We start from the raw sequence: 27,476 nt of genomic DNA on the forward strand, positions 1-27,476 counted from the left end.
TCCCCAGATTTCACAATGACTCACAAACCTAAATTCACATCCTCACACGGCAGATAGATCTCATTATAGTAATCGTCGTCTCAAGCTACAGAGTTTCGCAGATACGTCGGGGATGTGATGGCAGTGCAGCATCCATGTGAATCCCGAACCTCCGTGAGAATGCTTAGAACCTACCTTACTCACGTCGGCTCGACTAGCTATCTGAGCTACCTCTGGCAAAGCTGTCCCAAAACGGTAATGAAAGACAACGTGGCATGGTGAATTTCTTCGGTAGTGACCATGCTCGAGAAGGCTTATTCGAATGGTCTGGCATTTGACATGGCCCATAACTGCTGTTCATGAGATGCACCATGTCTTTGTTGTAGCAGCACGAGTTCCAGGTTCTGTTCTTTTGGACTTTTTTGTTGATTCCGTTCTAGTGCGACAGCTATAGTATAACGCACTCGCTGACAGCTGGTTGAATTTCCTGCTCGTTAACCACCGGCCCCTTCGATAGAGATTCAACCGCTGGGTCCAGAATTACTTGCACTTCCTCCGCTGTCTCCCTTGCCTCCATCGCGAACAGTCGTTCTCTTATCGACATAGCCTGCCCCATAAAGTCCGCCCCAACAGAATCCTTCTCATAATCAACCAAGTATTCCACCATCTCATCATTCCTATAGCCATCTGTAGCTGCTGCCCATACCATAGTGAGAAAGTCCGGCACAAAGATAGCTCCGTACGGTCGAGCACTTTCACATTGCTCGACTAAAGCAATACACTCATCCACGCAATCGTGTGAATTCCCCACTAGTGTCAAATCTGTATCCCAGATTTGCAACGTGTGTCCAATCACCGCAGTCATGGCGAGTAGAATTCCATATGCTACTCTGTATGAACTACAGACTCTTATCGACATTGCTGGTGCGTTTGGTGCCGCTGTTGATATTGTTGCTAGTGCGATGAGTTGTCGAACCTTGGGCATCTCGAATTGCATGACGTCGTATATACATCTTAGTTGATGAAGGTTCTTCTTTGGTGAGTGCATCAAGATAGATACTTCTGCCATGGTTCCAGATTCTAGGCTTAGGAAGCTTCCTTGGTGGTACTTGACTGGTCGTGGAGTGCCGATCATCTGGCACGCTTCCCAGAACCAGGGACCTAGCTCAAACTGGGGATTCAAGAAACTTGCCATAACCTAAATTATCGTCAACTTTGGGAAATATATAAGGGAAGTGGTTGAAGTACGGCTAGTTGTGTAAGTCCCACCATGTAGTCGTTCAAGTCGTCAAGCTGCTTTTTCATAACAGCTTCGCGAAATAACACTGATATTACTTCTCGATGTTGTTCGATCGATTTACGATCTACCCAGTACTGAAGAATGTCAGCTTTAGCGAGGGTATATGGTTGCATTGAAATTTACTTACATGGCAAACAAACATGATTGAAACAACCTGCATCTTCATGATGATCTTCTCCTTCGGATCAAGTATAGCGTTTCTGGTTGCTGTTAAAGCCTCTCCATATCTCGTCAGAGCATCAACTCTCGATTCCTGGCATCGATGTGATTTATACAAAGAAACCATTGCGTTTACACAAGAGTCGAGTGCCGGACTACAACCAATCTGTGCAACGATTTCCGGAATAAGTTTGCCGCCAAATGCTCGGATATCGAATCTGGCATCCTCAGTCCGAAGGATGTGAACTAACGAAGATGATAGCTGGGTCTGTTCGTTGCTGGGACGCCATTTGATAAGATTTTGACCGTCGTTCTGGAAAGAATGAAATTTCCATCTCTTTACTCCGTTTCCGACGCATGGTACGCCAACTCGTTTACATCTCCCGCAAGTTGGTTTAGCTTGGTCGCACTTTTGCTGTTAACACTGGAAATACCATGAGACATATTTTTATGCTTACTTTCTTCTTCTGTCTGCGGCATCCGTCGCATCCGCGACTTGATGGTGTTCCTGGCATAATGGCGCTAATGTGTAGGATGTAATGCGCAGGATAAGGCGAGGACAGTTCAGCTGTTAATAAACCATGACATCTCGAAATAAGGTATCCACAGTGGCCGAGCTTCGGTGATGAGCGGTGCTGGGTGATGTTGAGTTCGGCTGCGCCTTGGGAGGCCATGCAGCCTTGTATGGCAGGGATCGTCGGCTGACCACCCGTCAGAACAGGGGTTTGAGGATCAGTGCAACACTTTGTCAGGGCTCTGAAATAAACATTGATTAGCGGCAAAGCTGTTGATCTGATATCTTTCAAGGTCTGACATGACTTAATCATAAACCTTTCTATGTGGCATGCGTAATTTCTCGCATTAAATATCCAGAGAAGGTAACTTACTTTGTTCGCTTTGAGACCAGGTCAATTCTCAACACAACGGATTTCCTTAGCCGTAGCGCTGGGCTTACGCTAGCATTACGAGGGGCAGCCAGTAAACAAAATACAACGGTCCATAACGTGAGCCCATCCGAGGAAGAAAACAGAAATTCTCCATGTCGCATTATCAAATCACCAAGGTCTCTATTCTACCTATAACCTCTGTAACACAGAACTGTTTAGACATCCTGCGTAATACGAAGAACATGTCTTAGCCGATTAACCTGACCTATTATCCAGCTGACCTGCCCATCGCGAAGTACGGTTCGCATGTTTTTGAGTATACTCAGCACCGCCGTTAATATACCGTACATCATGTACAATCCAGACGTCATAACTTGTTGCGCGTGCTTGGTCGTATTCTCAGGAACCGTGCAACTGCGGTCGCTCCCATGTGAAGGTTGTCGAACCACGGACGGCACGAGCACGGTGTGAGACCATAATCCACCTGCCGTCACGTCACCGGTAAGAAACGGCACACTGGCGCATATCTCGTCAACAAGGATCTGTGCTCTGGCCATGAGTGTAGATGTCAGGCCTGGCTGGTGGCTATCTTGCATGTCTTCCTGGTATGGGATGTCGGCAAGACAAGAGCCGATGAGTGAGAGACATCCCAGCTCGGTGGCTCGGTGACGATTGACTGAGTTGGCTATGGAGATATTTGCATAAACTGTCGGAGCCACGTGCTCGTATGTACCAGCGACCTGGGTTGATGTGGCGAGAGTGTAGGCTGGGATAGATATCGGCCTCCAAGTTGATGGCAGGGCGGTCTGCCAGAGTGCACATTGGCTTGCAATATCAATAGCATGGGCTATAATAACTTGCAAATTCTGGCTGCCGTCGGTGCTATTGTTCATCAAGTTGGTCTTGTTCAAGTCTGGGACTTTAGACTTGGTCGTTACCATAAGCTTAAGCTGTGATAGTCTGAATGCCAGTGTGTCGGCTTCCACCGCCGGCCCTTTCGGCCTATCCACGTTACCATGGTCCCAAATATCAACAACTGCTTCGATGGCGGCGAGTTCGTTAACACTGTGCCAGGTGTGGTGAAGTAGCCTATTCCTGGTGGCAATGACGAGGCGCCACGATAACTCGTCTCTAAAGTTCAAGGACCCTCGGTGCTTCAGCAAGGCGATGGAGCCAAGAACATGCGTACGTGACTGCAAAGAGAATTTCTCCTCTCTTCCAAATACGCCTTTTGCGCTCTCGTACGCCTCGAGAATAAGTGTCGTCATTAGGAGCGAGTCCGATTTGCTCTGCGCCGGTGCGGCGAGGGCTTGTTTGGTCTGCATCACTGCATCTGCGTAGACATTACTTGCCATCCAGCTTTCGCCGCCGTGTGAAAAATGCAGATGGGTGACCTGAAGCGCAAGAGCCGCCGTTGCCCTGTTCAGGGGAGAAGATATATTTGACTTGGCATACATGTCAGGGAGAAAGCTGAAGAAACTGCATGTTTCTTCGACATTCTGACACAAACTGTAATGGAGGAAGAAAAAGTTCAAGGCGTTAGACTCAGGGTCTGACAGAATGCTTCTCGGCGGAAAGATTTGCATCGGGCCAGAGTTGAGTGTTGGCGGTGCGCCCATAGTGTCAGTCATGCGACTTTGACGGGAATGCCGTCTCCAGGTTTTTACTGTTTCGTCTCTATGAGCTTTGTCAAAAGTGTCCCTATACCCTGGGCATGTGCTACCCCGAGTAGAGCAGTTCAGACACGCCGGTTGCCTTTGGTCACACTGCCCATGAGGTGGTCAATATAAGCCAAATCAGGGACACCTTTGCGACTCACCTTGACTCTCCGGTCCCGGCACCTACGGCACCCCTTACTCGGGCCGTTATAGACCATTTTATTTTCTTATTACGAATCGACAAAGTTGCCATCGAAATGAATCGTGGATGGGTCTGTTGAAATGGTCGTTGCGAACAGGCAAACAGGAAGTCTTGGCCCGAACTCCGAAGCTCTCAACACCCTCTCTGCGGGATTAGTCAGATACTTGACTAGATGGATAGTGGGTGAGTGCAACGCTGTGCAAGGGCATCCTAGACTGGGTTAGCACAATATTTGGCTTACAGGGCAAGGATCCTTCAGAGACTCAGCCACCCTCTTCCATCATGCGATGCCGATTGCTGCGCATTGACTAAACTATTCTCAGAGGATGCTTGCGATCACGAACATTCCGAGTCCCAAAAGCATCAAGGGTGACGGTAGGAATGCTCAACGGATACGTGATTGGGGATTCTCGAGCCAACGGCTCATTTTATATGTTCTCATTCCTCAAAGACTTTCAAGCCAAGTCGCTCAGAAAGGGCTATAAAAAGGCTACAATACCTTCCAGTGATGGCATACCACCTGAAATTATCCATCAGCCAGAGCTCAAACCCTATTATACATTCGGAACAAAAACACAACTCGTTGGACCATGCATTTTCATCGGATTATTACCTCATTGGCATTCATCGCTAGAGGGTCGGTTTCAGCAACCCTCGAAAGCCACACATGCCATGAACATCGGGTTCTCGCAGGTGAATCTGTCGATGGACCGGTCACTATGGGCGCAGATCCCCTGACTCACTTCGACTCCCCCATGGTCAGTGTGTTTAATGACACCGCGAGTGAGAACTGGTCGTTTGATGCCGCTTCCATTGATGGCAAGGCCAGCATCGTCCTCTATCTCACCCGAGGCACAGTCGCCACCGTAGTCGGTGCACAACGTGGCCTCATTTCTATCTCTTGGGCCAACGGAACTCGGTACATGGAGAACGTCTTCGTCAACATTTCTACGTTGACGACATGCCCAAAAACTACATCTGGGCTGTGGACGACCAAAGCTGGGGACATAAGCTGGGGCTTCACTGCGTCTAATGACTTCAAGCAATCCATCGTTAAAATCAAGTCACCTACTATCAACGGGGCGTTCAAGCTCAAATCGCGAGGACCGCCAATCTATCCCGGAGGGCAGGTGTATCCCGATCCTAGGGCCAGTGTGCTCTTTGCCCCGGAAATGTATTGGCAAGAGCAATTTCCAGTTGCCGACGCCGAGGTGCACCTAAACATTCGCGGCACACCTTTCAACTTGTATGGCGTCGGAGGCCGGGACAAGAATTGGAACTCCAGGCCTTGGGCCGTGATCAGCGGGAACTGGGACATGGTGCGAGCTATTGCCGGACCGTATGGCATGATGCTATGGAACTTCACATCGAGTGTGGACGGCCAGTCCTACTTCAGCGCCACTATAATGGAGGACGACAAAGTCATTTTCCGCACGACAAACCAGAACGCCTCATGCTCAGAGGACTGGGGCACCGTAAAACTGACCAACACGGGGCCGCTACATTTATCCTCTGCTGCTGGAACTGAATCTCTATTGCCCGAGTCACGTCATACTGGGTATCTCATCGACTTGGTATCTCCTAAGACAAGTCAACACTGGCGGTTTACTATCAACTTTTCGCAGACGACATTCTGGTTTCCTGCAAGCAAGAGTCTGACTGTTGGTCAATTCTCAGGAAAAGTCTCTGGCGGTTTATTAGGTGAGACGCAATATAAGGGGGTGGCATCTGGTTCACTTCAGGAGTCTGTTCTCCAGAACTAGTCTTATACTACACGAGGCCACAAAATGGTTAAGAATGTTCAAGACTAGCTCATATTACGTAGGATTTTCTGACATGTCTATCACGGCGGAACCATGCGGACTCATAAAAGCCAACCTATGAAGCGCGAACACTATAGTTGTGTATGTCGGCCCAGGCCGGTTCGACTCGAGTCGACCAGACTCCCAGAAGTAGCCCATATATAAATACCTTCATTTAGCACACTAGATATAAGATGGCTACCCAGAATTCAATACAACTTGTTTACCTCATCTACATTGAGCACATTACCAGATGTAACACCGTTGTTTATTGCTCAGAACCGTTAGCTCCCAGATCTCTCTCCTTTTACTTCAAGGGAGCCAGGAAATCTCCTTCATCCTTGGATGTTCGGCATCTTGATAACAAAGGAAGGTGATATTAGTTCTCATCATCTGACCTTGCTGACGGTTGAAGCTCTAGTTAATTGACCTAGAAGACAAAGTCGCTCTGGTTCACGGTCCTAGTCAGTTAGCATAGGAGAAAAGGGAACCCCGCCTCTAAAATCGTCAATGAGAGTGCCTTTTTGGAAGAGAATAAACTCATAATTGTGAAAGTTTATGGGAGCTTCTTTGGCCCAAAGTTGCTACATTTTGCTTTTCAAAATTTGTTCAGTGGCGGATGGCTTGCTTTGCGTCTATAAACTTTAGGCCTTTGGAATAAGGAGGTTTGAAACCACCAACTCTCAGCAGCCGTCACCAAATTGTACAAGATCTTGGAAAACTTTGAAAGCATGAACGGTAGCTTGTGCGGTATTTAATGGATATCCTACCCTTCAGTCTAACCTACTGTTTTCTCCCCCTTCAACCATTTCTTGGCCCCCACGGAACAGCTCAAAACTCAACTGTGCAATAATTAACGCATTACCGACAAGACACTCGCATTTCTGCGTCTCGCAGAAATCATCAAGCTCAAAATTGATATGGAAATATGGATTTCTTAGATATGTCCAAGGCTGATGTTTTAGCCTGGGCCCAGCAATCCTTACCAACCCCAATAGACAAAATTACCGTTGATGCTGCTGTGGCCCACACTGATCATCATGGCACAAGTTTTATCTTGCTACTCAAACGATCCGGTCAAAAGGCTTACTACCCCAATGACTTTGAGATACCAGGGGGGAAAGTTGACGATACAGACGCATCGATACGCGATGCGATCGCGAGAGAAGTCGCAGAAGAGACAGATCTCACTATTACCAATATTCTCACTCCGCTGGCACCTTTAACTTACACAACTGAGAAAATAATTGGGGAAGGACCTCTTATTCACACGATACGAAAGAATGTTCTGCAACTGAGCTACTTGGTCCAAGTGCAGGAAGCTGGGCACGACTTTGTGGTCAACTCAGATGAGCATTCTGAAGGTCTCTAGGTGGCTGTCGACAAGCTGTCAGCAGTCTAAATGACAGACCGGATGCGTAAGCTTGTCTCAGAGGCTTTTCATGCTTCTTCGTAGTGACGGTCAAGGGCATTTCAACGATCCTCTTAAATGAAGCTACGAGACGACATTCTCACCGATGGACGACGCGCGCCTTATTGCATATCGCAACACGAGCTAAAGCGATGGTTTTTATGTAATGGTTTGCTAGATGGACGTCTGCTCTTTCTGAGGAAGGTACCTACCTTTTCTCCATATCCCAACAAGAAATGAACCAGAGGCCCTCACAAATTCTTCCTCACCTTTTCTTTTCCTTCTTTTCCCGCTCTTCCTTACACGTTGCGCACTCTCCAGAGCTGGGTCTATCTATATGCTCAACCTTTGGTTTGCATTTAAGGACATCTCGTAGAGCGCAGGAGGTTTCAACAACGGGCTCAAACGAAGCTTGAAGACCGCATTTGCAAAGGTGGATTACACGTGTTTTTGTGCACATCGTGGCGGGAGTTGCGGTAACAGGGACTTTTCTTAGAGACTTGCCGGGGAGATACCTACAAGTGTATGGGAAAGCTGTTGTTTGTTTGTGGAGGAGGTGGCGTTTGAACCGAGCGGCTTTATAGACGTGCTGGTCATAGGTTCACGTTAGCAATAAAGCGTTCAAAGTGATTCTACCAAATATATTGTCTCTTGTATTGTGTTCATAGAAGTGACCTTCGAGCCGTAAATCCACAAGCAGCATTTCGCCGGTTCACAGTTCTTCGAATAGAAGTAGTAAAAGAATTCAGTGATTCAAGCTAGCGACTACCTAACAGCCTTTACCGCTCCCTTCTCTTCTTCTTCTTCTTGGCTTCCTCCGCCTCTTTTTTCAGCCTCTTTCTTTCACATTCCTTGCACTCTTTGTCCGAGTTCCGAACCTGCCGTTCCTCATTTCTCCAGCCCTTGCAATGTGCTAAGGTGCATGGATAATCGAAGTACTCTCGCCCTGCCTTCTTCCCACACTTACACCAGTTCTGGAAAATCCTCTCTACGCACATATCGATGTTACACTAAGGGGAGCTTTTGTCCTTTGCATACAGGGTTGTTGCGGTGGTCGAGTTCACGTTTCCACATATCCTTTTTATAGCTGTGCCAGTCAGTAATCACGTCACTGATGAAGCGTTTAGAGTAATTCTCGTATGTAATTATCACTCTTCTTGTATTTGGAAGTTTCAACAATCACCTTCGAATTCAAGAGGAATCAGCATTGAGTCACCTATTTTCCAGTTGCTCACATAGACGTAGACAAGAAAGGTCAAGCCATAAGGTTTCAGTGATTCAGACAGACTAGGACCTATTTTATAGTCTTCCTAGCTTCCTCTTTCTTTTATTTCTCGGCCTCCTCCCCCTCCTTCTCCTCAAGATTCTTCTTCTCGCACTCCTTACATTTCTTCTCTGAATTCCACTCCTGAATTTCCTGGTCTTCAGTGCCCTTGCAATCTGACGTGCCTTTTGCCGTACATGAAGAGTGTATTGGTCCCTCTAGTTCTACCTCCTCTCCACACTTGCACCAGTGCCGGAAACTTTGATTTGTGCACATGTTGAGATCGAAATGAGTTATTTTTCGTGGTGGATAGGTGTTAAGAGGGCCTTTCGAGAATTGAGTTCAAGTTTCGTGGGATGTGTAGAGACGGATCTTGTTTGGCAGTTGCAAAGTTGTGCTGGACCGGGGGGTGCTTATATCTCAAGACCCGTAACCGAAAAGGGGGGCGAATACTACATGCCTAAGACTCTGAACCACGCAGCGATGACGACTCACCCTGATTAGGGTACAAGAACTGTTGGAGAAGTCTAATTCTTTCGCCATTCACATGACTTCGACTCTTGACAATCGTCGCTGATGGACTGCGCAATGCTGTTTCTGTGAAGATTGACATGGCCATGAGTGAATAATGTGGCTAAGTTCCTTGTGATGACTACAAGCTCTCAGTCATAGCCTCAACTACAAATAATACATCTATCTTACAATTTAGATATTACACCACAATGCCATAACAGTTACTGCAGTAGTACAAAAAGATAAAACCTAGAATATAACCCTTTTGCCTCCCCTGGGAGTCAAGAAAACTTGGGATCTCTATCCTAAGTGAAAAAGAAGACTTAGCTAAACCTAGTATAAATTTAGTAGACCTTAGACTAGGTATCTTTGGTACCTTGCCTTAAAGTCCTAAGTTCCCTTGATCCCGAAGCCCTCTTCCCTCCTGTACAAGGACCGAGTGGCGGGTAATCTTCCTCACAACGAATCGCGAGTTTGAAGAATTCGAGAAAAATCAGGGCAATAAGTGCCTATGCGTACATAGAGCTTCAAAGCGATGTACCCTTCTACTGGAAGGAGGCTAAAGATCAGACAGGAAAAAGGGGGCAGTCAGTCAAGCTGTTTGATTCTTAGTGACCTAGAGATTCGTTTTCAGCCTCATCGTTACCTTGATCTCTCTTACTATCATTTCTAGAAGTTGGCATGTATTACTCGGCTTCCATCATTTGCTCTCCAGTTTGAGTATGACCTTGCGAGAGCGCGGCGCTTGGGTCGTTGACTCTCGCAGGCCCCTGTACAGTGGTGTTCTCATCGTATGAAGCCATGGCGACGTGCAGCGATGACTTTGAATAGTGAGGTGGAGGAGGAGTTGAAAGGAGAAGAAGAGAGAAGAGAGAAGAAAGAATTTTAGGTGACCAATTCCATGGACTTCTAGAATTGCCAGTCCAGTGATTCACGGTTGAATAAATAAGGTAGGCAGCAGCGCATAGTTACTTAGCATAATGGGATTAATGAATGAAAGTCCTGCATTCTTGAAAAACAATTAATACGTATATTGCATTGTGATTTCCCATTGCATTGCAACAAAAGAAAAACGACAAATACATGTTCGACTCTTCCCGTGATGATTCCACACTTAACGTATAAATGTACCCGTGTTTCTCTATCTCGTTCCCTGTAAACATCAAAGCATGTATGCTTCATATTGGCCATCCAGACCTCAAATGTTAAGTGTGTCGAGCTGCATGGGGCAATTGTTCACTGTTGACTCCTGTCCATATAGCTTCGATTTAATGACAGTTACGTCGCCTGGGCCATTGTAGTCGTCCTGCACCTGAGTATAAATCTCCTCCTCTTCTTCTGCAATCAAACGTTCAAAGGAAACAGATTTGTAGTTTATCTTGAGTCCCAAGTGTGGGTTGGATGGGCTGAGCGGAAGATCTTCGTTTGCCAATTCGATTGGGACGTGGATGTCGATAATATGATCCTTGAGAAGTGGATAGTATGAGTTCAAAAAGAGGCAAGAAAAGTTAAGACTTCAGTCCTAAGCGACGAAAAGATTTAGGTAAATTAGCATAAAATTAGGGAGCTCTTAGTAAGTTTACTATGGCATCCTTTTCCTCCTGTATAAGGCTGAAGTATCTACGGATGTTGAAAGAAGAGAAGGAGTAGAATTAACCATGCCCAACCACAAAAATCTATACTAACGTGGATTATACCAATACCTCATTAGCTAATCCATATTACTCCCGACTGGTATCCTGCAAAATTGCTATGCTACTCATCAGAGCCATAACAGTCCAGTGATATCCCATGGAGCCCGTAGTTGCTCTGCCTAGAAACTGAAACCCTCCCGACCTTTGGACAGATACTGATACTGACGAAACATTGTCTTCGTGTATCATTGCAACAACTTCGGAGCTTCGAGAGCGGTGTGAGCCTGACTTGCTCGTGCGGCCCAGTGATACAAGCTCCCAAACCAAGCTGTAAGTGCTGCTCTGAGCTTCTGCTGAGACACGCCACTCAAAGGACTCTGTTCTACGACCTCCACCATGCTCAACCCTCATCGAGAAACTGTATCGAGGATTTGACCGTGAACGATGATATGTCATAGTGACTTGGTTGGAAGGAGTGTTGCAACTGGGTATTCCAGGGAGTTGAAAGATGAAACCGTCGCCGGATCTGATTGCAGACGATATGGGGTCTCCAGCAACGCTGGACCCAGGGAAGAGATAAGTCGGTCCTTGCCAACCTCGAGGCATACAGGCTGCATAGAGTGTATAAGAGCCTGTTTCAGAGATAAACAGGGCCATTGTAGAGGGTGATGGAGTCCAGGTCAGTTGCATAATCTGAGGGAACCCTATCTCAACGACTTGGTCTGAGATTTCGGATGGGCCCGCTGAACTTGAAGAGCTGCTGGTATTGTATATGTCCTCAAGATTTGCAACGAAGGCAGGAAATATCATGATGAAAATTACAAAAGTGACTCAAGGGGAAATATTGGTTCAATCTGGGCGCTTCGTCTTGTGTTCCGGTGAAGAAAGTTTGACACCGAGCTGAGTCTCTTTAGTTTACGAGACACACCAAAGTCTGAAGAAAATAGTTTATATACCCAATGGATTTCTATTCAAACAGATGATAAACATATGAAGAGTTTCCTTCCCCTGACCCCCAATCCATCAAAGCAAGCTCTTCCATGACCCAACACTGAGAGATTGCTGCCTCCGACAGATTCAACCCTTTTCAGTACAAATGAGCCGCCCTTCCTGTAACACCCTTTATATGAATGGCGATTCGCTGTCCTAGATCTCATAAGGCTGATAACTCGTCTCGTCACAAGAACGATCTTCACAAATATTTTCCTCAGCGGGAAGATGGTAGCGGTACCCCTGCATCAATTTCTCTTACACATTCTTGCCAAGACGCCCTCTAGACCCTTAGAACCGGGGCGCTGGGACAAGAGGATCTCATGTAAGCAGATCATCAGCTTAAACGGCTTTTTCATGCGATCCTTGTGCCTGGGAGCTGAACACCAAAGGGTCCTGTACAGCAGCCAATTGTTACTGTGGTCGGCAGATCAGAAAGTTTGTGGCTGTGCTACAGCGCTGCATATGGTACGAAGTGGGAATTGGTGTTACATCGATCGGAAAGGCCCTGGCGGCTGTGGCGTTGAACTAAGCTGATGCCATCGAAGGCGGGCAATTCGGTTGGTTGGAGGTGATGCAGGGATGTCGCTGGACTTGCCGAAAGAGGCTGGCTTCTGTTTCAGGGGCGAATTTGTGTAAGTGATCGCGTGATGAGGCTGAGGACTAGCTTGGCATATTGAAATACGGAGTACGTGTCGCCATGGGCTGTGTCGAGTTTTCTCGGCCACCGAAGGATTGGGGTCTGGACTTGGAGTGTAGGCCAATGGAGCACTAATCTGCCTCGTCGCTGCATTGCACCATTTTGGGAAGATAAAGAAAAGAACACCCCACGTGATGATCTTTTCGTGAAGAGTGACATGTACTACGAAACTGGACTTTTGGTTGGGAGTGATGTGGAGGCAATCGCAAATCGCGAACATCGTCTAGATAATCCCCAAATGCGTGAATGAGTCTATGGCCACAAATGTGAAGAGTTTAGGATTGTTTTGCAGTTGAGACCTGTCGTTGAGAGTTTATAATCACCACGCAGGACTTGGCTTCCTACAGGTCTCTTGGTTCACCTATCCTAAATCCTTCAGTCATTGGAGTGAAGACAGGAGCAACACCGTGTTACATCAACAAATCTTCATCTTCAAAAATCATGTCGACCGACATATCGTCTATCTCATTTGCCCACTGATCATAGCTGTACTCTAAATCCATCTTATCAACTTCAGGCCTAGGGCACTGGTAGCAGGTACCACCGACTGTGCATTCAAACCTTTCTTGGCCAAGCATCTCCGCGATAAATCTTCCTAGGCGAAGGAAAATCCACAAGAAGTGGACTTCAGTTTTGTAGCCAGCCCAGGTCTTGACACAATCAACCCTCAGGTTATCAAATGCAAAGTTTCGGAACTCTCGCATTTGAAGCCATTGCATAATTTCGTAAGGGTGGGGAGCTTGGAGATTGTTCACCATATCGAGAAGTCTTGTGCGGATTACTCCGTCTTCGATTGTGGGCTTCTTGATGGAGGAAAGGAAGGCAAAGGTTTCAGCGTCGAAAGTGGTCATGACGAAGGCTGGCGGAATTAATTGTGTGGTTGGAAAAGAAAGTTTCTTCGTGGGACTTCCGCACCCGATTATATCCAAAAAGCTGAAGTGCCTGTTGCTGATGAAGCCGAGTTCAGCGTGGTGATTATAAGCTCTCAGCCAGAAGTGCCGATGAAATATGTGCTTCTTGTGAAAGGCCTCGCCTCGTAATGCAGGTGTTGATGGACTGGCTGAGACGTCGCAAGATGGGAAGCCAGCAGATTGATGGCGTAGAAGTTTAGAATGCAAGATGGTGGAAAGACATGAAAGAGAGAGAAGTAGAGTATCAACCCTCTTTGAGAGATGGTAGAGTAGTGAATCACTGCCAGCTTAGAGCCAAGATACAGCAGCATCAAACGGGTTGAATCACTGTCAATACAGCACCAAACACGTGTATCTGCTGTGATTCTTTTTGTTTTTGTCAAAATGTCGTTGACTATCCTTGTTTGCAATATTCGCTCGCTATCTTGTTTGAATAATAATAAAATTCTTCAACTGTTCTTTTGTTTGAAGGTGATATATGATCTCAGTCGGAGCGATGAGGAACTTGACTTAGAATGATGAAGGAGAAGCACAGGCCTGGAATCTGGTATTACAGAGCCTCTTTGACAGTATATTTCAAATGCAAAGAGGTGACGTGTCAAGTGAATTTTGTTATAGCCTGCTACATGGTTTGTGAACCACATTGTAAAAGCTTATGTTCGGTCGTCGTGAGTCAACCTTTGTGCGTTTTCAAACCTTCAGTGATCTGAAGTTTCCCACTGCCTTGAATTGTAATGGCAATTGGAGTTTTTCTTTAGAAAACCGCCCGCTTAGCGCTCATAGCACAAACAGTTCTCCTAATGAACAGCTTGCCGCATGAACGACGGAAATTAACAGGTGATTTCACTTCATTCACAGAACAAGAGTAAACCATGACACCCGGTGCAATTTTGTTCCTAAATACTGAACTTTCACTCTCATTCTCAGGCGTCACAACCCAATAGTGAATGATCAAGCTGAATAGGCCATTGCATATCATCCTATCAAGTTGCTCAGCGATAAGCCTGAAGCCCTTGCTCGTGATAGACGACCTTTTGGATAGATTGTTAATCGAATTCAAAAACCTGTGCAGGTTTTCCTATTAAACAGATCAAGTTCCAAATTGCCTTGGTGCTTAATCGCATTGAACATATCTCTTTATCTCGATACTTAGCTTCTATTCGGCGAGCCTGCAACGAACTGTGAACTAGTGTACCTACTAAGTTCTGTGTGGTGAACAAAAGCTCTCAGCCACAGGTCTGAACTGCAAATAAAACATCTCTAGTGTACGTACAATATCAGTTGTTCGGTCCGTGGCAGTCATACAGACAGTTCAGCGATTGCATCCGCGAAAATATATAAAAAGGCAAAGTATTTCACATAAACCTGGTCCTACTAAGCTTCTTAGCATCTCCGCATCACTATCTCACCCAACACATAGCGAAACTCACAAACAGCAAACGACATACCTTACCAGTCAACGGCTCACCCAAAACAATCACCATATTTCTAGCAAGCAGCTCAACTTCTTCTAAACCATACTTTTTATCTTTACTACTACAGACTCTGCCAGCCATGGATTCTGCAGTTTTCCGACGTGTTATCAGGAAGCTGGATCGATTCTCGGAGGCTTTGGACGAAGCACTTCTCAACTTCTCTGAGATGGACGACTCCACAGCCCCCAAGGAGTTCAAGCAGCGCATGTTTGGTTGGCTGTCCGATGACAAGCGTGACATTGATGCTCTTTTGGTGCGCCCGGAAACCAATGATAACACAAGCAAGCATGATTTGCTAGCTCGTCTCGCATACTGCTACTCGTTCGGCCCTGAGAAAAAGTTCCAGGACCTCCTTCTAGCTAACCATCAGAAGATCGGAGTCTTTATCTCCGACAAGCACGTCCGTGTTCACATCGCCAAATGGGAGACCACTCTTCTCCGTGGCTTTCTTCGCTGGGTTATTGTTGAAGCTCACAAACCCTCGGGTGACGCCCAGTCGGTCCTGCAGCTCGAGACCTCAGTCAGTAAAAAATGGCTTTCCGCTGATGATGCAGAGGAGTATGTGGTGCCCGAATCCGAGGGTGATATGAAACTGGTCCTCATCCGTCTGAAAAACCTGCCCAAATTGATGGACCTTTGGGGTAAACGTGTTGTTGCTGATGAAGGTGAAGAGAAGTTGGTGAAATCATGTCAGTGCAGCAAGCCAGACTTTGGCGAGTCTTTGACCATTGGGCTTTTTGTTCTGGCGTGGAAGGTTGCTGGTCGGTATGAGGACAAGTGGATGGACGCCCAGGGCTATGCTATCCCTGATGTTCCTGAGTTGGATTAGTTTACTTGCTGGACAAGTAACGGTCGCACAGGAACGAGTGGTGCTGGTGGGAATGAGTAGGAATGCAGACTGGTAGGGATCCAGGCCGGGATGGATGATGGCAAGTACGCTTGGAACGTTAAGGAGCTTAGGGTGGAGCTTTATTCTACAGGTAGCGGAATCTTAGAAAGACATGCTGGTCATGTCTGGTATTCTGTAAATTTTGGTCCATTCGCCTCATGTGAATCGTAGCTGAAACACTGACGATGTTAAAGAGAACCTATCCAATATGCCGACGTGACTAATAGCAATCAGACGAGGTATCCCTTTGAGCTCAGAGAAGCATATTTAAAACTGGCTTCTGATTGTGTGATGCTCCGTTCTAGATGACTGACTTTTTCTTTCACTGATGAAAAAATGGCCGTCGTGATGTTTCTGCCTGTGTCAGAAGTCAACAAAGTTGCAGTGACGCATACCAGACGTCTTTACCAACGACGACTTATCTGACAGTAGCTTGTCATCGCTTCGCCGTACCCCCTTCGCTTAGAGCTCCAAACGACCCCCCAACATCAGCACGCGTCGGTCCGATGCCACACGATAACTCCGTGTCCCGGAAAGTGGGGGCAGCCCGAATAGTGGGTCCTCCCGTTCAGCCTTAGCAACCTTGGCAACCTTATCATAGGTAAAGTTACGACTACAAGACGATAAATGAACATCGTCTCTCATCGAGTCAAGAAATCACTCACAGAAAAGCCATGATAAAGGGCTTTGTGCTGAAAAATTGCAAGTGAACAACTGCCGAACATCGCAACTGATCCTTCTCTTCTTGGCGCGAGGGCTGTGCTTACAATCCCTGTCGCCAACATCTGTCAAAAACTTGGCACAGTTTGAGGATCAGCCCAAAAAGGCGCAGGGCTTTTCTGGTTCGGGAATGCGATGTAACGGTAAGGCTGGGACTCATTTCCCCTTAATTCTCGTCTGTTTTCGTGGTTACCGCGGGTACGGGTGTTGGGTCGTGAGTTGGGAATAGCTTCAACCTCCACAGAGGCAGAATTGGTATCATTTCTACAATTAAACTACTTCAAGGTGTATCAATCGAATCATTCGTTATTCTTGCCATCCTCCAACGCCCCACTGTGACTTGTCTAGTTGTCTAGCTCCGCGTATGCGTACCAATCGTCCTTAAAACCCCATTGACTGCCCTATCATCAAATTAGCATCAGATCATTATTAAATTGGATCAGGAAAAAAACCTTTGACTTGGTATTATTTTTCAGCCAACAGTTCGCGTTTAAGCCGTCCAGCTCGTCCTTCATGCGCTTCGAAAAGACGATGCTGGCGCATTTCACTCCGTTGCCGGTTTCGGCGTCCTTGTCGATCATATTGCCGCAAGCTTCCATACAGTCTTCAATCGTATACGCATAAATAGGCGCGTAATCGGCAACAATACCTCCTCCCTCAGCTGGAGTGCCTTGTGCTGCGTTGACGCCACACCACCATTGGAACTCGTAGCCTTTGTTGGTCTTGTACCGTGTCTCGTCTTTCTTTGAGTCGGGGCATTTTAGCTCCAGAAGGCTAACTGTGTCAGCAGCTCTTGGTACATAGGGAGCTGTGTCGTTGACTGATGTGCTGTTGTCGGGTGTCGGGCATGAGGTTGCGGTTGGTTCTGCTGTCGCGGCGGGAGCGGTACCAGATGCCGAGTCGGTTGAGCAATCACTACTATTGGGACATGTGAGTAAGTATAATTAAGCACTTTTAAAGCTTGAACTTACGATTTATTTGCCAAAGCAGCGCCCAATCCTCCCCCTACACCTGCGCCGACAACGATAGCCGTACATAGAGCGACAAGCGCAGCGAAAGTCCAAACTCCAAGCCCAAAAGGAATCCTCACTCCATCTGACGATGCCTGCTGAGGGTGATGATACCCGGGAGGGATATAATAATTGCCGTTATCGTAACCGGGAGCTACTTCTGGAGCTTTAGCAGCTTGTTCAGCGTCCGTATTGACCTGAAGGCCTTCACTGTCCGGAAGATGCTGTTGTTGACTCATTGCGTAACTCAAGACAATTAAAAACCGCTACCGAAACAATGAATGAAAAAGAAGAACCAAGAGACAGGGAAAAGGAGCGGATCAGTCAGGCAGGATTTAATGGGGGGCGCAGCTTGGAGCCTTTATAACGACGATCCTTTTCGCTAAGTGGTTTCAAAATGGTATTACGGGCTACGATCTGTAAGCTGACCGCATCCAATCCGCAAATCATGGTTCATGTTGGCCCCCATGTTCTCGTTGTCGTAGCATGGCTAATAATATCCCTGCGACGTGAGTGGGTTAAAATACTGTTGGGGTTTGGACTGTGAATTTGGAGTAAAGCTTAGGATCTGGGCAGGGGTAACAAGCTTTTTAATCCATGAATCGGATAGCGTCTTGAAAATCAGGTTTGGTGAGGTGATGAAAATGTCGTGGGCAAAATACTCGGTACTTGAGCTTTCAGCCCTGTGTTGGGCCCATTTTAAGGCGCCGTGTTTGGTGACATTCAAGGTGGCATTTAGTGGCTCTAGCTTCTCAGGCTAGCATCAATACAACCCGCAAAGTTCGCGATGCAACTGAAACGGCATGAGTTTTGTCTGGGCGTCAAGGGCAGCAATTTCGAGAGAATAAGTAGCTGCGGGGGACTCAGCTTACTGCCCACTGCTGAGGTATCTTATAGCCCAGCCAGCCATCAACAATTTTCCGATGCAGTGGTGTCGTCAGTAATGGTGTTGTATGTTGTACGGAGTACTATCCTGAACCTTCAAGGCCTCATTTCAGTACATGATTGGCCAAACTCGCCATCCACTCGAGTTGCTACCTCAGACAAAAGTATTACGCGTGTTATTGTATAGTACGGGCCTTTTCCCTTCCCATATTTGTGGCCTGTTACATGTAATCGTTTTACCCAGAAAAAGAAATCACGGGATCTCTTCTCTTATTAGGATTTTGCACGAGTCTACTTGATTGCTGAGTTCGGAAATAACACTTTGCGCATGAGGTGCGATGACAAAGAACCTTGTATCCTTCCAAGCTCCACGGAACCACTGTGCCTATGAGAGATTATACAATCTTCATTTGGGAAAAAGGCAACGTGATTGTGATTGCTTTACGACATCACCACTCAACTTCTTTGTTCGTCGACTGACAAAGCCCCTCACAAAACTCAACCTCTTCCTGAATTCCACTCCTTGCAGCAACACGAGTCGCTGGCCAAATCTCCTTGCCATCCTTTTGCTCCTCTTTCCGATGTTGAACAACCGCTTCTTTGAGTAGTCTTTGAAAGTACAACACACCTTTCTCGCTGAACGAGTTCAAATCTCCTGTGATATAGACACCTGCGTTGAGGTTCTTCTGGGCCGCGTTGCAAAGATCTTTATCTTCAGATTCAACTTGCTTGAAGAACTGGTCAATTTCTTCAAACTCTTCGTTTGTGGCGTCTTTGTGGCGATAGACTTCGTATTGCATTGATGTTGTAGTTGCTGATGATGGGACAACACGCATGAGATAAAAGTATTTGGTTCTTTTACGAGTTAGTTGTGGTTTAGTCATTAGTAGCAGAGGTAACTTACGTCATTGTAACTGATGCATTCGGGAAGAAAAAGGTTGGTGCAACATCGAGACCAGAATCTTTTCCTGGTTTGTCTTGCACGTAATGCTGGATCTGGCCGCCCTTGGTCTCGACTTTGTAAGTCTTCAGATCAGAGGTAGCAGCAATACCAGGATGAGCAACTGAGCAGTGATAGCACTACGGTCGATGTCAGTACAAGCAACAAGTAAATGACGCCTGGTATGGTATACCTCGTTGTAGTTATCAACCAGGGTCTTCCAGTTATAGTTCCCATTCATGTCCCAGGCATGATCGAAAGAATAATCATCCATATTGAAGTTATCAAGTCTTGGTTGCTTATCGGCACCGCTGAAATCGGCCTTCCATGGTACTGGGGTTTTATTGCCGTCAAGGTTGACCCATACGAAACCCCTGTCGTCGACATGGACGTGAACTTTGAATAAGCTGTTGCTTTCGGCGTCGAAAGTGTCCATGTTTTCAAATCGTGGAGCTTTGGCAAGTTTTCCACTGAGGCCATATGACCAACCTAGTAATGACGTTAGCTGTCGAAGTCTCTGTTCTTTAATCTGAGTGCTACTTACCATGATACTGGCAAGCAAGAATCTTAGCATTGCCCTCGTCTTTAGTGATAACTGGGTATGCCCTATGACGACAGATATTATGGAAGCCATTCAAGTTCCCCTCTTTATCGAGACAAAGGAAGAAAGAGAAGCCCGCCTCTTGATATTTAACGTAGTCTCCCGTCTTGTTGAAGCGACTTTTATGAGTAACCAAGAGCCATCGCTTGGAGAATACGGCTCGTCTCTCCAATTCATACATAGCAGGTTCTCGGTACCAAGATGCTGGCAAAGCACGAGGTACATCGGTTACGGCTGGAGCAGCCCTGCTCTGCGACAGGAATTGGAACATGGTGAAGTGTTGGTTTCTCAATAATATTGATTTTACTTCCAAGATTTAATGCATAGACAGAATGGAGGATGGACATATTTATTATATGGTATTGCTGAAAGGTATGATGGCTTTATGTGCCATCAAGACTGTCACGAAGTTGAAATCATGAACACACACCTTAATGCTCGATAACCAACATAACGGGTAACTTATACAATATTGGTAGACATAACCGACTCTATCTCGCACTTTCAGGCTATTCTAGGTTTAGTGGTTTCTTCAATAAAGGTGGTGGCTCACACCTCGTACATTCTATCCCATCCCGTTTTAGCGCCATTCTCCTCATTCAGCCATCTGGTATTGAGTTTGTTGTTAGTTCAAGCTTTGGCTCACGTGAACTTGATATCTGAGATATACTTATCGGAAATTACGGAATATGATAGCTATAACTTGAATGGATTTCCGTTTGAGGGGGAGATAATAAGAGGTTCATGTTCCATATATTGGGCATTGTCGTTTGCCATTGACCTCATCAAACATGTCGTCGCATTCTGATATTGAGAAGAAGCCAGCCATGACAAACGTGGATCAGAATCATGAACACTTACAAGAGCTGGGGTATACGCCTGAGCTCAAGGTATGTTATTTGTTCTAGTGTTCCGCCACTGATGTTGATAAGAGACAGCGTAACTTCTCGCTTGTTTCTATGCTGGCAACATGTGTGTCACTTATGGCTACATGGGAAGCTCTTTGCAGGTAAGTTTTCCAGTTTGCCATCGCGAGGTTGTCTAACATGACTTTCTATCAGCACGATGGCTACTGGTTTGATTAGTGGAGGTCCCGTATCATTGATATATGGAGCTATTGTAGCTGCGATCGGCTCAATTTGTTCTGCCCTCTCTCTGGCCGAATTGGCTTCTGCGTATGTCCAAAATGAGCATCAAAAAGTATACCTCAGCTTACCACTAACACTTATTGACTTTCAGTTATCCTACAGCAGGTGGTCAATATCACTTCGTTGCCCATCTGTCTGGCCAGTACGCATCAAAGATCAGCAGTTACTTCGCTGGTTTCATCACGTAAGAGCCCCAACCCCATCTTATGGCTTGTACTAACCCCTGCAATCAGCACATTTGGTTGGATCACAGTCACAGGTAGTGCACCTTTCCTCGCAGGTACCATGATCCAAGGCCTGCTTGTTCTCAACTACCCCGAAACATACGTTTACGAGCGATGGCACGGGACAATTCTATACTGGGCTGTGCTCATCGTAGCAGCCATCGTCTGCATCTTCTGCAGCCATATCCTTCCCCTGGTGGAGAAGATCTCCATGACTCTCCATATTGCTCTGTTCTTTGTCATTCTTATCGTTATGTGTGCCGTCTCGCCTACCAAGAACTCTGCATCATACGTGTTCACAACCTTCGAGAATAACTCAGGCTGGGCTAGCGATGGCGCCGCTTGGTGCATCGGTATGCTTAGTTCTTGTTATGTCTTGATTGGATATGACGGAGCAACTCATCTCAGTGAGGAGATGAAGAACCCAGAAGTTGGTATCCCATATGCTATGGTTGGTAGTGTTGTTCTTAATAGCTTTCTGGGTTTCTGTTTCCTGATTGCTCTGTTGTTCTGTATGGGCGACATCACTGCAGCTTTACAGACAACAACTGGATTCCCAATTATTGAGATCTTTTACAACATCACAAGAAGTCACGCAGGGGCTTCAGCAATGTCGGCTTCAGTTGTTCTTATGGCTAGTCTAGCTACTATCCCATTGCTTGCATCAGCGGCACGCGTCATGTGGGCTTTTGCGAGAGACCAAGGTATAAAATCCCTCGATAACATTGCAGAACTTTACTAATAGACACCTCTAGGCCTGCCATTCTCCAAGACTCTCTCTAGAGTCGAAAAGAAACGTGGTATACCGACCATAGCTATCCTCGTTACGTTAGTCATCTTGATGCTTCTTGGACTGATCAACATTGGCTCAACGACAGCGTTCAACGCCATCCTCTCCCTGGCAGTAGTTGGTCTCCAGATATCGTACCTAGTACCGATTCTACTTCTTATCTGGCGTCGTTTTAAGTCCCCTGAGTTACTGGCTTGGGGACCTTTCCGGCTTGGTAAGGCGGGTCTTGTTATTAATGTCATCGCCACCATGTACTTGGTTTTCACAAGTGTCTTCTCACTATTCCCGCCTTATCAGCCTGTCACACCCCAGAACATGAATTACGCGTCACTTGTCTTGGGAGCAACTCTCATCTTTGGGCTTGTGTATTGGTTGTTGTTTGCGAGGAAGACATATGCGGGAGCTTTGAACGAGATGGAAGGGGTAGTAGCGAATGCTACCGAGGTAGTAAAGGAGTAAGCATTAGGTCGTTGTTGAGAGTTTCTTGTGGTAGTGAAAGACAAGTCAGCCTATGACTTTGATAATTAGAAATTGGAATTACCTGCCTCTCCTCGAAGTGTAAAACGCCGTGAGCCACAGCATCCTAAATGACTCTAACTTCCTATACCTTCGTGAAACACATCTTTCGGGGAACGTATTTGGCACCAAGCGTCACTCCAGAGAGTGTAGGATGTTCAAAGATGTTTAAAGATGTCAAATAGTGCTGAGGGATGGTGCAGTAAGGGAGTATTGATGAAGGAGTCGGCAATCTTGAGGTCTAGGGTACCACGTGATCATGCCGACCTTCGGATCCACATGAGCTCACGCTCTTGTTTGGCGATAGCCAAACACCAATTCAAGACATCCCTCTTCAACAGGGAGACCGATATCGCATTTAACAACCGACGTCGAATAACGAGAATGCCATTGATGGCCCATTGAGTTGACCTCAATGGCGTCGCAATCGGCTATAGCAGACCCCCGCAACAATGTATAACCGCGACTCAAGGATAATGCGCAAGCTTCTCGGCAAGGCTGCGACCGAGACCCCCGCAGGCGATTCAGCCAACCTTTCTATAACAAGCGCACCTGCTTCTACAATCTCAGCCTCGTTTCGACCGCCGAAGGCACAAGATGCCGTATACCGAGCTGGTGTTCCGATATTGGCCCTCGATGTTTCCCCCGATCGAAGAGCCGCCGTGCTAGCGGGTGGACATATCCTGAAGACAGTGGTACTGGACGATCCCCATAACTTCAACTTCAACTTTCGCGAGGGTGTGGACCTGAGAGCTGTGATTACTGCGCAGCCTGCTGGGTTGAAGGGCAACCAGGCGGCGGATCAGCTCAGCATTCGCGATGTTAAATGGCACGGTGGTTCGACAATCTTCACGGCTTGCGCGAATGGCAAGATCTTCGCTTATGATGTTGCACGAGTCGGATCTGGCGCGGCCGAGCCACTGGAATACATGCAGATGCAGGAAGATTCTCGTCAGGTTAACACTCTGGACGTTAACCCTCACCTCAAGAGCTGGCTTCTTTCAGGCAGTCAAGATGGCATGGCGCGCGTTTTCGATACAGCGGCACCTCTCCAAGGACGATCCGGCGGCATCACCTTTCGGCAACGATTCGCACCTCTGAAATGTATCGACTCGGTTCGGCAGGTTAAATGGTCTCCAAAGGTTGGGCACGAAATGGCATGCTGTACCGAGGGTGGCGTTGTGCTCAAATGGGATGTACGTCAACCAGCAAGGCCATTGCTGAGGATCAATGCGCACGAAAAGGCGTGTGCTTCTATCGCATGGCACCCAGATGGAAACCACCTTATCAGTGCTGGCCGAGATACGAAACTCCATGTATGGGATCTTTCGAGTTCAGCCGACAAACGACAAAAGCCGAAATGGTCTGTTACCACACCTGCACCTATTTGGACTATCGCATGGCGACCCGGCCTCTGGTCAGCTACAGCGCAGAACAAGCGCGTAGCTCAAATAGCAGTGTCTTACGATGATAGCAGCTCTCGTCGATATGGTACTTCGGCAGTACACATCTGGGACCTGGCTCGACCGACCATGGCATACAAAGAAATTGAAAGATTCGACGCTTCGCCGGCTGCTCTGTTCTGGCAAGATCAGGACATGCTTTGGACGGTTGGTCAAGACGGACTGTTTGCGCAAAACGATGTCGCATATGCGCCCAAGGTCATTGATCGCCAGTCTACCTCGTCAATGGCATTTTCACCGAAAGGCGATGTTATGATGTTCCTTGATGAGCGATCTCATGAAAGTAGTCGACCGCGGCCTCCTGTCACACCCCATGCCGAGATCGTGCCCCGTGGGCCTTATGGGTCAAGTCCCAATGCCCCCATGCTCAGCATTAGTCGCAGCGATTCGGAGGAGGATGTGGTGGGTAGCTTTCTGGGTCCCAGACGACGATTGAGTCGAAGGAAAGCAGGTCGATCCACCAATCTGAGCACAACGCCACCTTCTAGATCTAGCCTTGATGATAACAAGCAATTTCTAGCGCTCGATCAAGCCATCAACGTTACCGGTGTCTTCAAGACCCAGCAAACAATGGCTTTCGGCCGACTGCCTGCTGTGAAAACAACACAAATCTACCAATATCTCTCAGGATTATACCTCGAGACGCTCCAGCAGGAGCTCCCATACGTTAAAGACGGCAAGCCGCTCAATGACCGAGTTGGCGTTATCCTAGAACATTACGCTCGCGCAGCCGAAAGTGTTTCGTACTTCCGATTAGCCCAGACCTGGCGCGTTCTCGCCTACACGGTCGGCCTACTCCTCGATCGTCGCGCTCAATACCACCTCGACGTCCGCCTCGGACGGTTCCAGAAGGTGAAGATAGAAGAGAGAAAGGGAAGTGGAATGCTAAAGCCCGTTGACTTTTATACTGCTAGTCGAACCCCCGGCGATGAAACGCCCAGACGTCCTTCTGGAAAGTCAGGGCTCGGCAGCCGCTCTCTGAGCACTCGATCTCTCCTTGCGATGGGATTTGAGAGCACGTCAAACGTCCCAACTCCGCTTGCGCGACCGGCTGATGCCACAGATAATACAAAAGAGCATGCACAACAGGTTGGCAAGAGACTTGCGGCCGTCACGGAGCCTGATGAACTTAGTCTTGGGCCTGGCATAAATGACAGGTTCGAAGACACCCCCAGAAAGCGGCCCGACTCGGTCCCCGTCTCTGATGTCAGCCATGAAAGCGAGAGCTCACAGATATCTAGCACTGAAGGATACGACTTTTACGACGCCGAGGTCTTGCTCAAGGCCCTCGATGTTCCTCCACCCAAGAAGAAAGAGCCTCTATCGTTGGATTCTACGATTCCAGAAGTTCAGAGGGTGACGCGCCATGACTCCGACGAGAGCTTCGCTCAGATGTTCTCGACATCTGATGCGACTAAGAAACCTTCGGCTTCGACACCGAGAGGCACTGGACCTTGGCGATCGAGTCTTGCGAGACATGCTTCGGACATGGACAAAGATAACGAGTACCCAAGTCACATACGTGGCGAAGAGGTTCACGCAGATACACCATCGGATTCACCCCAGCCGCGCCCACATAATAAGAAAACGCCGACTGACTCCCCGGAGGACGTTTTCTTAATATCTCAAACCACAATAGGGACCGACGACTCGTTCCCCTCGCAAACATCAGAGCCCTTCCAATCGAGCCCTCCACCTCCCAAGATTGTAGAGCAGTCACTTCCAGCAAAGGAAGACTCCCCGCAGCCACAAGCACTTGTTCCAGCAAGCCACCCCAACCGATCCAGCAGTCCCGCCAAGGACTTGTTCCCTGCACAAAAAGACCTGCGGCCTTATATTGTAGAGACAGACTTTCTCCCATGGGAGGATGACCCTCTGTATCCTTTCCCGACTGCTGTGTCTGGCGATGGCCCGGTTGTTTCACCACTCGATCCCTACACTTCCATCACAGAGGCCTTGCACTACGAGTCGCGAACCTCTGCGCTCAATGCTTCCGCCATCGTTCTCCTTCTTAAGCCTTTAGTACCAGATTTCGTGATCGACTATCACCAAGCGAACGCAGTCCTGCGACAGCACCATTCACGACTGATGCAAATGGGTCTCTTCATCGAGGCATCGCTTCTACGGAACTTATGTGTCAAGGGATGGCCAGAAGGTTTGCCTCAATGGGGTGAGAACTACACGGCGATTTTCACACCAGCTCAACAGAATGGAAAGGTCAGCTTCCTCTGCTCTGCGTGCAAGAAGCCAAGGGAACTTGATCCCAAAGATGGACCGGAAGCCATTTGGACTTGTGAGCGATGTCGCACTACCATGGCACCCTGCGCTGTCTGTGATCATCGAGAGCCAACACATGCCGAATTCGCGTCTGTGGAACTACCAACCGCCATGGGCTCTCCAGATACCTGGCTCTCACAATGGTGGTACTGTCCCGGCTGTGCACATGGCGGTCACGCATCTTGTCTTCAAGCATGGCACGCCGTTCTTGATCAGCCAGACTCCAGCGGTTCAACTACCTTCAGCGATGGCTGCTGTCCTCTCGATGGCTGTGGACACGCCTGTCTTCCCGGTCGATACCGCGGTGAGACCAGCACAGCACGATCTGATGAAATCGGTCGCGCGACTGTAGAGAAGACTCGAGCGAGAGATGAGCGTGGAGCAAGCAGTAGTAGACGATCAAGTCCTCGTGCAGGTATGGACCGCTCTGTGAAGAGTGATGGCAATGATATACCGCAGAGTAGAGCTGTTGGGATGGCGAGGGATGCGCTGAATAAAGGAAGTGGAGGGATTTTGAGCTCGAGTCCTGGAAGGGCTGTTGTGACAGGGGAGAGGGAGAGGAGGAAGAGTGTTAAGTTCGCTGGGACTGACTGATAGAGCTACGGTGAATATTGTTGTGCCTTGGTTGTTACTTTTAGCATGGCGTTTGGGTGTGGAGTTATCTGGACGGAGTGCAATTTGGCCAGGGGCAGAGAGCGTGGCGTTTTAGCTGCAAGATGGTTGTAGGATGTCCTCTGTAGAAGATGTGCATAGTTGAGCGATGTAAGGGATTATTAAGAAAGGATATCTAACAGTATAGTTTAGCAAATAACTAACTTCTCATTATAAAGTGTCATCTTAAGCGGCAGTGAGGGCATTAAAGTTTGCTGTCTATATACGTGAGATGTGTTTGCACTTGTGTTGGGGCTTGGAGGCTTCTTTTGACCCCTTAACCTTACACGTACACGAGAACAACAGAGGTTGGACGACATACCATCTTCCTATACCCTGGCTCAAAGACCGTTTTTAAGTCATTTTATTTAGACTCATAGGGGAATTATCGCGCTTCCGAACGATCCAGTCTCCTTTTCAACGACTCATCACCATATAACTCTTCCCGGTGAATCCTGTTCCCCTCCCGAACTTCAT

General features: G+C 47.5%; 11 protein-coding genes across 11 annotated transcripts; 5 read left to right on the forward strand and 6 right to left on the reverse strand.

Annotated features, from left to right (window-relative positions):
* Positions 1-427: 427 nt before the first annotated feature.
* Positions 428-1,953, reverse strand: BKA55DRAFT_591157 (uncharacterized protein; the record flags this gene model as incomplete). The annotated part of the gene is made up of 4 exons (XM_046195198.1): positions 428-1,177; positions 1,228-1,353; positions 1,407-1,847; positions 1,897-1,953. 4 exons carry the CDS (start codon positions 1,951-1,953, stop codon positions 428-430), a joined length of 1,374 nt encoding a protein of 457 aa, XP_046052789.1.
* A 267-nt stretch (positions 1,954-2,220) lies between these two features.
* Positions 2,221-4,267, reverse strand: BKA55DRAFT_735166 (uncharacterized protein). Its single transcript, XM_046201290.1, has 2 exons — positions 4,145-4,267; positions 2,221-4,091 (listed from the first exon to the last, which is right to left on the reverse strand). The coding sequence occupies exons 1-2, from the start codon at positions 4,199-4,201 to the stop codon at positions 2,541-2,543; spliced, it is 1,608 nt and encodes a 535-aa protein (XP_046052790.1). The 5' UTR covers positions 4,202-4,267; the 3' UTR covers positions 2,221-2,540.
* A 492-nt stretch (positions 4,268-4,759) lies between these two features.
* BKA55DRAFT_637218 (uncharacterized protein) lies at positions 4,760-6,021 on the forward strand. Its single transcript, XM_046197050.1, has one exon. The coding sequence runs from the start codon at positions 4,776-4,778 to the stop codon at positions 5,946-5,948; it is 1,173 nt and encodes a 390-aa protein (XP_046052791.1). The 5' UTR covers positions 4,760-4,775; the 3' UTR covers positions 5,949-6,021.
* An 894-nt stretch (positions 6,022-6,915) lies between these two features.
* BKA55DRAFT_722092 (uncharacterized protein) lies at positions 6,916-7,447 on the forward strand (the record flags this gene model as incomplete). The annotated part of the gene is made up of 1 exon (XM_046201026.1): positions 6,916-7,447. The coding sequence occupies one exon, from the start codon at positions 6,916-6,918 to the stop codon at positions 7,357-7,359; it is 444 nt and encodes a 147-aa protein (XP_046052792.1). The 3' UTR covers positions 7,360-7,447.
* Positions 7,448-10,896: 3,449 nt separating this feature from the next.
* On the reverse strand, positions 10,897-11,619 carry BKA55DRAFT_504451 (uncharacterized protein; the record flags this gene model as incomplete). Its single annotated transcript, XM_046187094.1, has 1 exon — positions 10,897-11,619. One exon carries the CDS (start codon positions 11,617-11,619, stop codon positions 10,897-10,899), a length of 723 nt encoding a protein of 240 aa, XP_046052793.1.
* Positions 11,620-12,909: 1,290 nt separating this feature from the next.
* BKA55DRAFT_686494 (uncharacterized protein) lies at positions 12,910-13,350 on the reverse strand (the record flags this gene model as incomplete). The annotated part of the gene is made up of 1 exon (XM_046198943.1): positions 12,910-13,350. One exon carries the CDS (start codon positions 13,348-13,350, stop codon positions 12,910-12,912), a length of 441 nt encoding a protein of 146 aa, XP_046052794.1.
* A 1,614-nt stretch (positions 13,351-14,964) lies between these two features.
* Positions 14,965-15,714, forward strand: BKA55DRAFT_535926 (uncharacterized protein; the record flags this gene model as incomplete). The annotated part of the gene is made up of 1 exon (XM_046189757.1): positions 14,965-15,714. One exon carries the CDS (start codon positions 14,965-14,967, stop codon positions 15,712-15,714), a length of 750 nt encoding a protein of 249 aa, XP_046052795.1.
* Positions 15,715-16,643: 929 nt separating this feature from the next.
* On the reverse strand, positions 16,644-18,027 carry BKA55DRAFT_661211 (uncharacterized protein). The gene is made up of 3 exons (XM_046197578.1): positions 17,466-18,027; positions 16,947-17,412; positions 16,644-16,895 (listed from the first exon to the last, which is right to left on the reverse strand). The coding sequence occupies exons 1-3, from the start codon at positions 17,741-17,743 to the stop codon at positions 16,839-16,841; spliced, it is 801 nt and encodes a 266-aa protein (XP_046052796.1). The 5' UTR covers positions 17,744-18,027; the 3' UTR covers positions 16,644-16,838.
* Positions 18,028-18,758: 731 nt separating this feature from the next.
* BKA55DRAFT_722095 (ring hydroxylating alpha subunit-domain-containing protein) lies at positions 18,759-20,201 on the reverse strand (the record flags this gene model as incomplete). Its single annotated transcript, XM_046201027.1, has 4 exons — positions 18,759-19,244; positions 19,294-19,469; positions 19,523-19,818; positions 19,874-20,201. The coding sequence occupies 4 exons, from the start codon at positions 20,199-20,201 to the stop codon at positions 18,839-18,841; spliced, it is 1,206 nt and encodes a 401-aa protein (XP_046052797.1). The 3' UTR covers positions 18,759-18,838.
* Positions 20,202-20,604: 403 nt separating this feature from the next.
* BKA55DRAFT_559982 (amino acid/polyamine transporter I) lies at positions 20,605-22,811 on the forward strand. Its single transcript, XM_046192048.1, has 6 exons — positions 20,605-20,820; positions 20,869-20,939; positions 20,992-21,105; positions 21,170-21,262; positions 21,312-22,006; positions 22,058-22,811. The coding sequence occupies exons 1-6, from the start codon at positions 20,722-20,724 to the stop codon at positions 22,549-22,551; spliced, it is 1,566 nt and encodes a 521-aa protein (XP_046052798.1). The 5' UTR covers positions 20,605-20,721; the 3' UTR covers positions 22,552-22,811.
* Positions 22,812-22,929: 118 nt separating this feature from the next.
* Positions 22,930-27,183, forward strand: BKA55DRAFT_559984 (uncharacterized protein). Its single transcript, XM_046192049.1, has one exon. The coding sequence runs from the start codon at positions 23,061-23,063 to the stop codon at positions 26,940-26,942; it is 3,882 nt and encodes a 1,293-aa protein (XP_046052799.1). The 5' UTR covers positions 22,930-23,060; the 3' UTR covers positions 26,943-27,183.
* The last annotated feature ends 293 nt before the right edge of the window (positions 27,184-27,476 follow it).

This window comes from Fusarium redolens (assembly GCF_020744475.1).
Source record: "Fusarium redolens strain MPI-CAGE-AT-0023 chromosome Unknown BKA55scaffold_4, whole genome shotgun sequence".
NCBI lineage: Eukaryota > Fungi > Ascomycota > Sordariomycetes > Hypocreales > Nectriaceae > Fusarium > Fusarium redolens.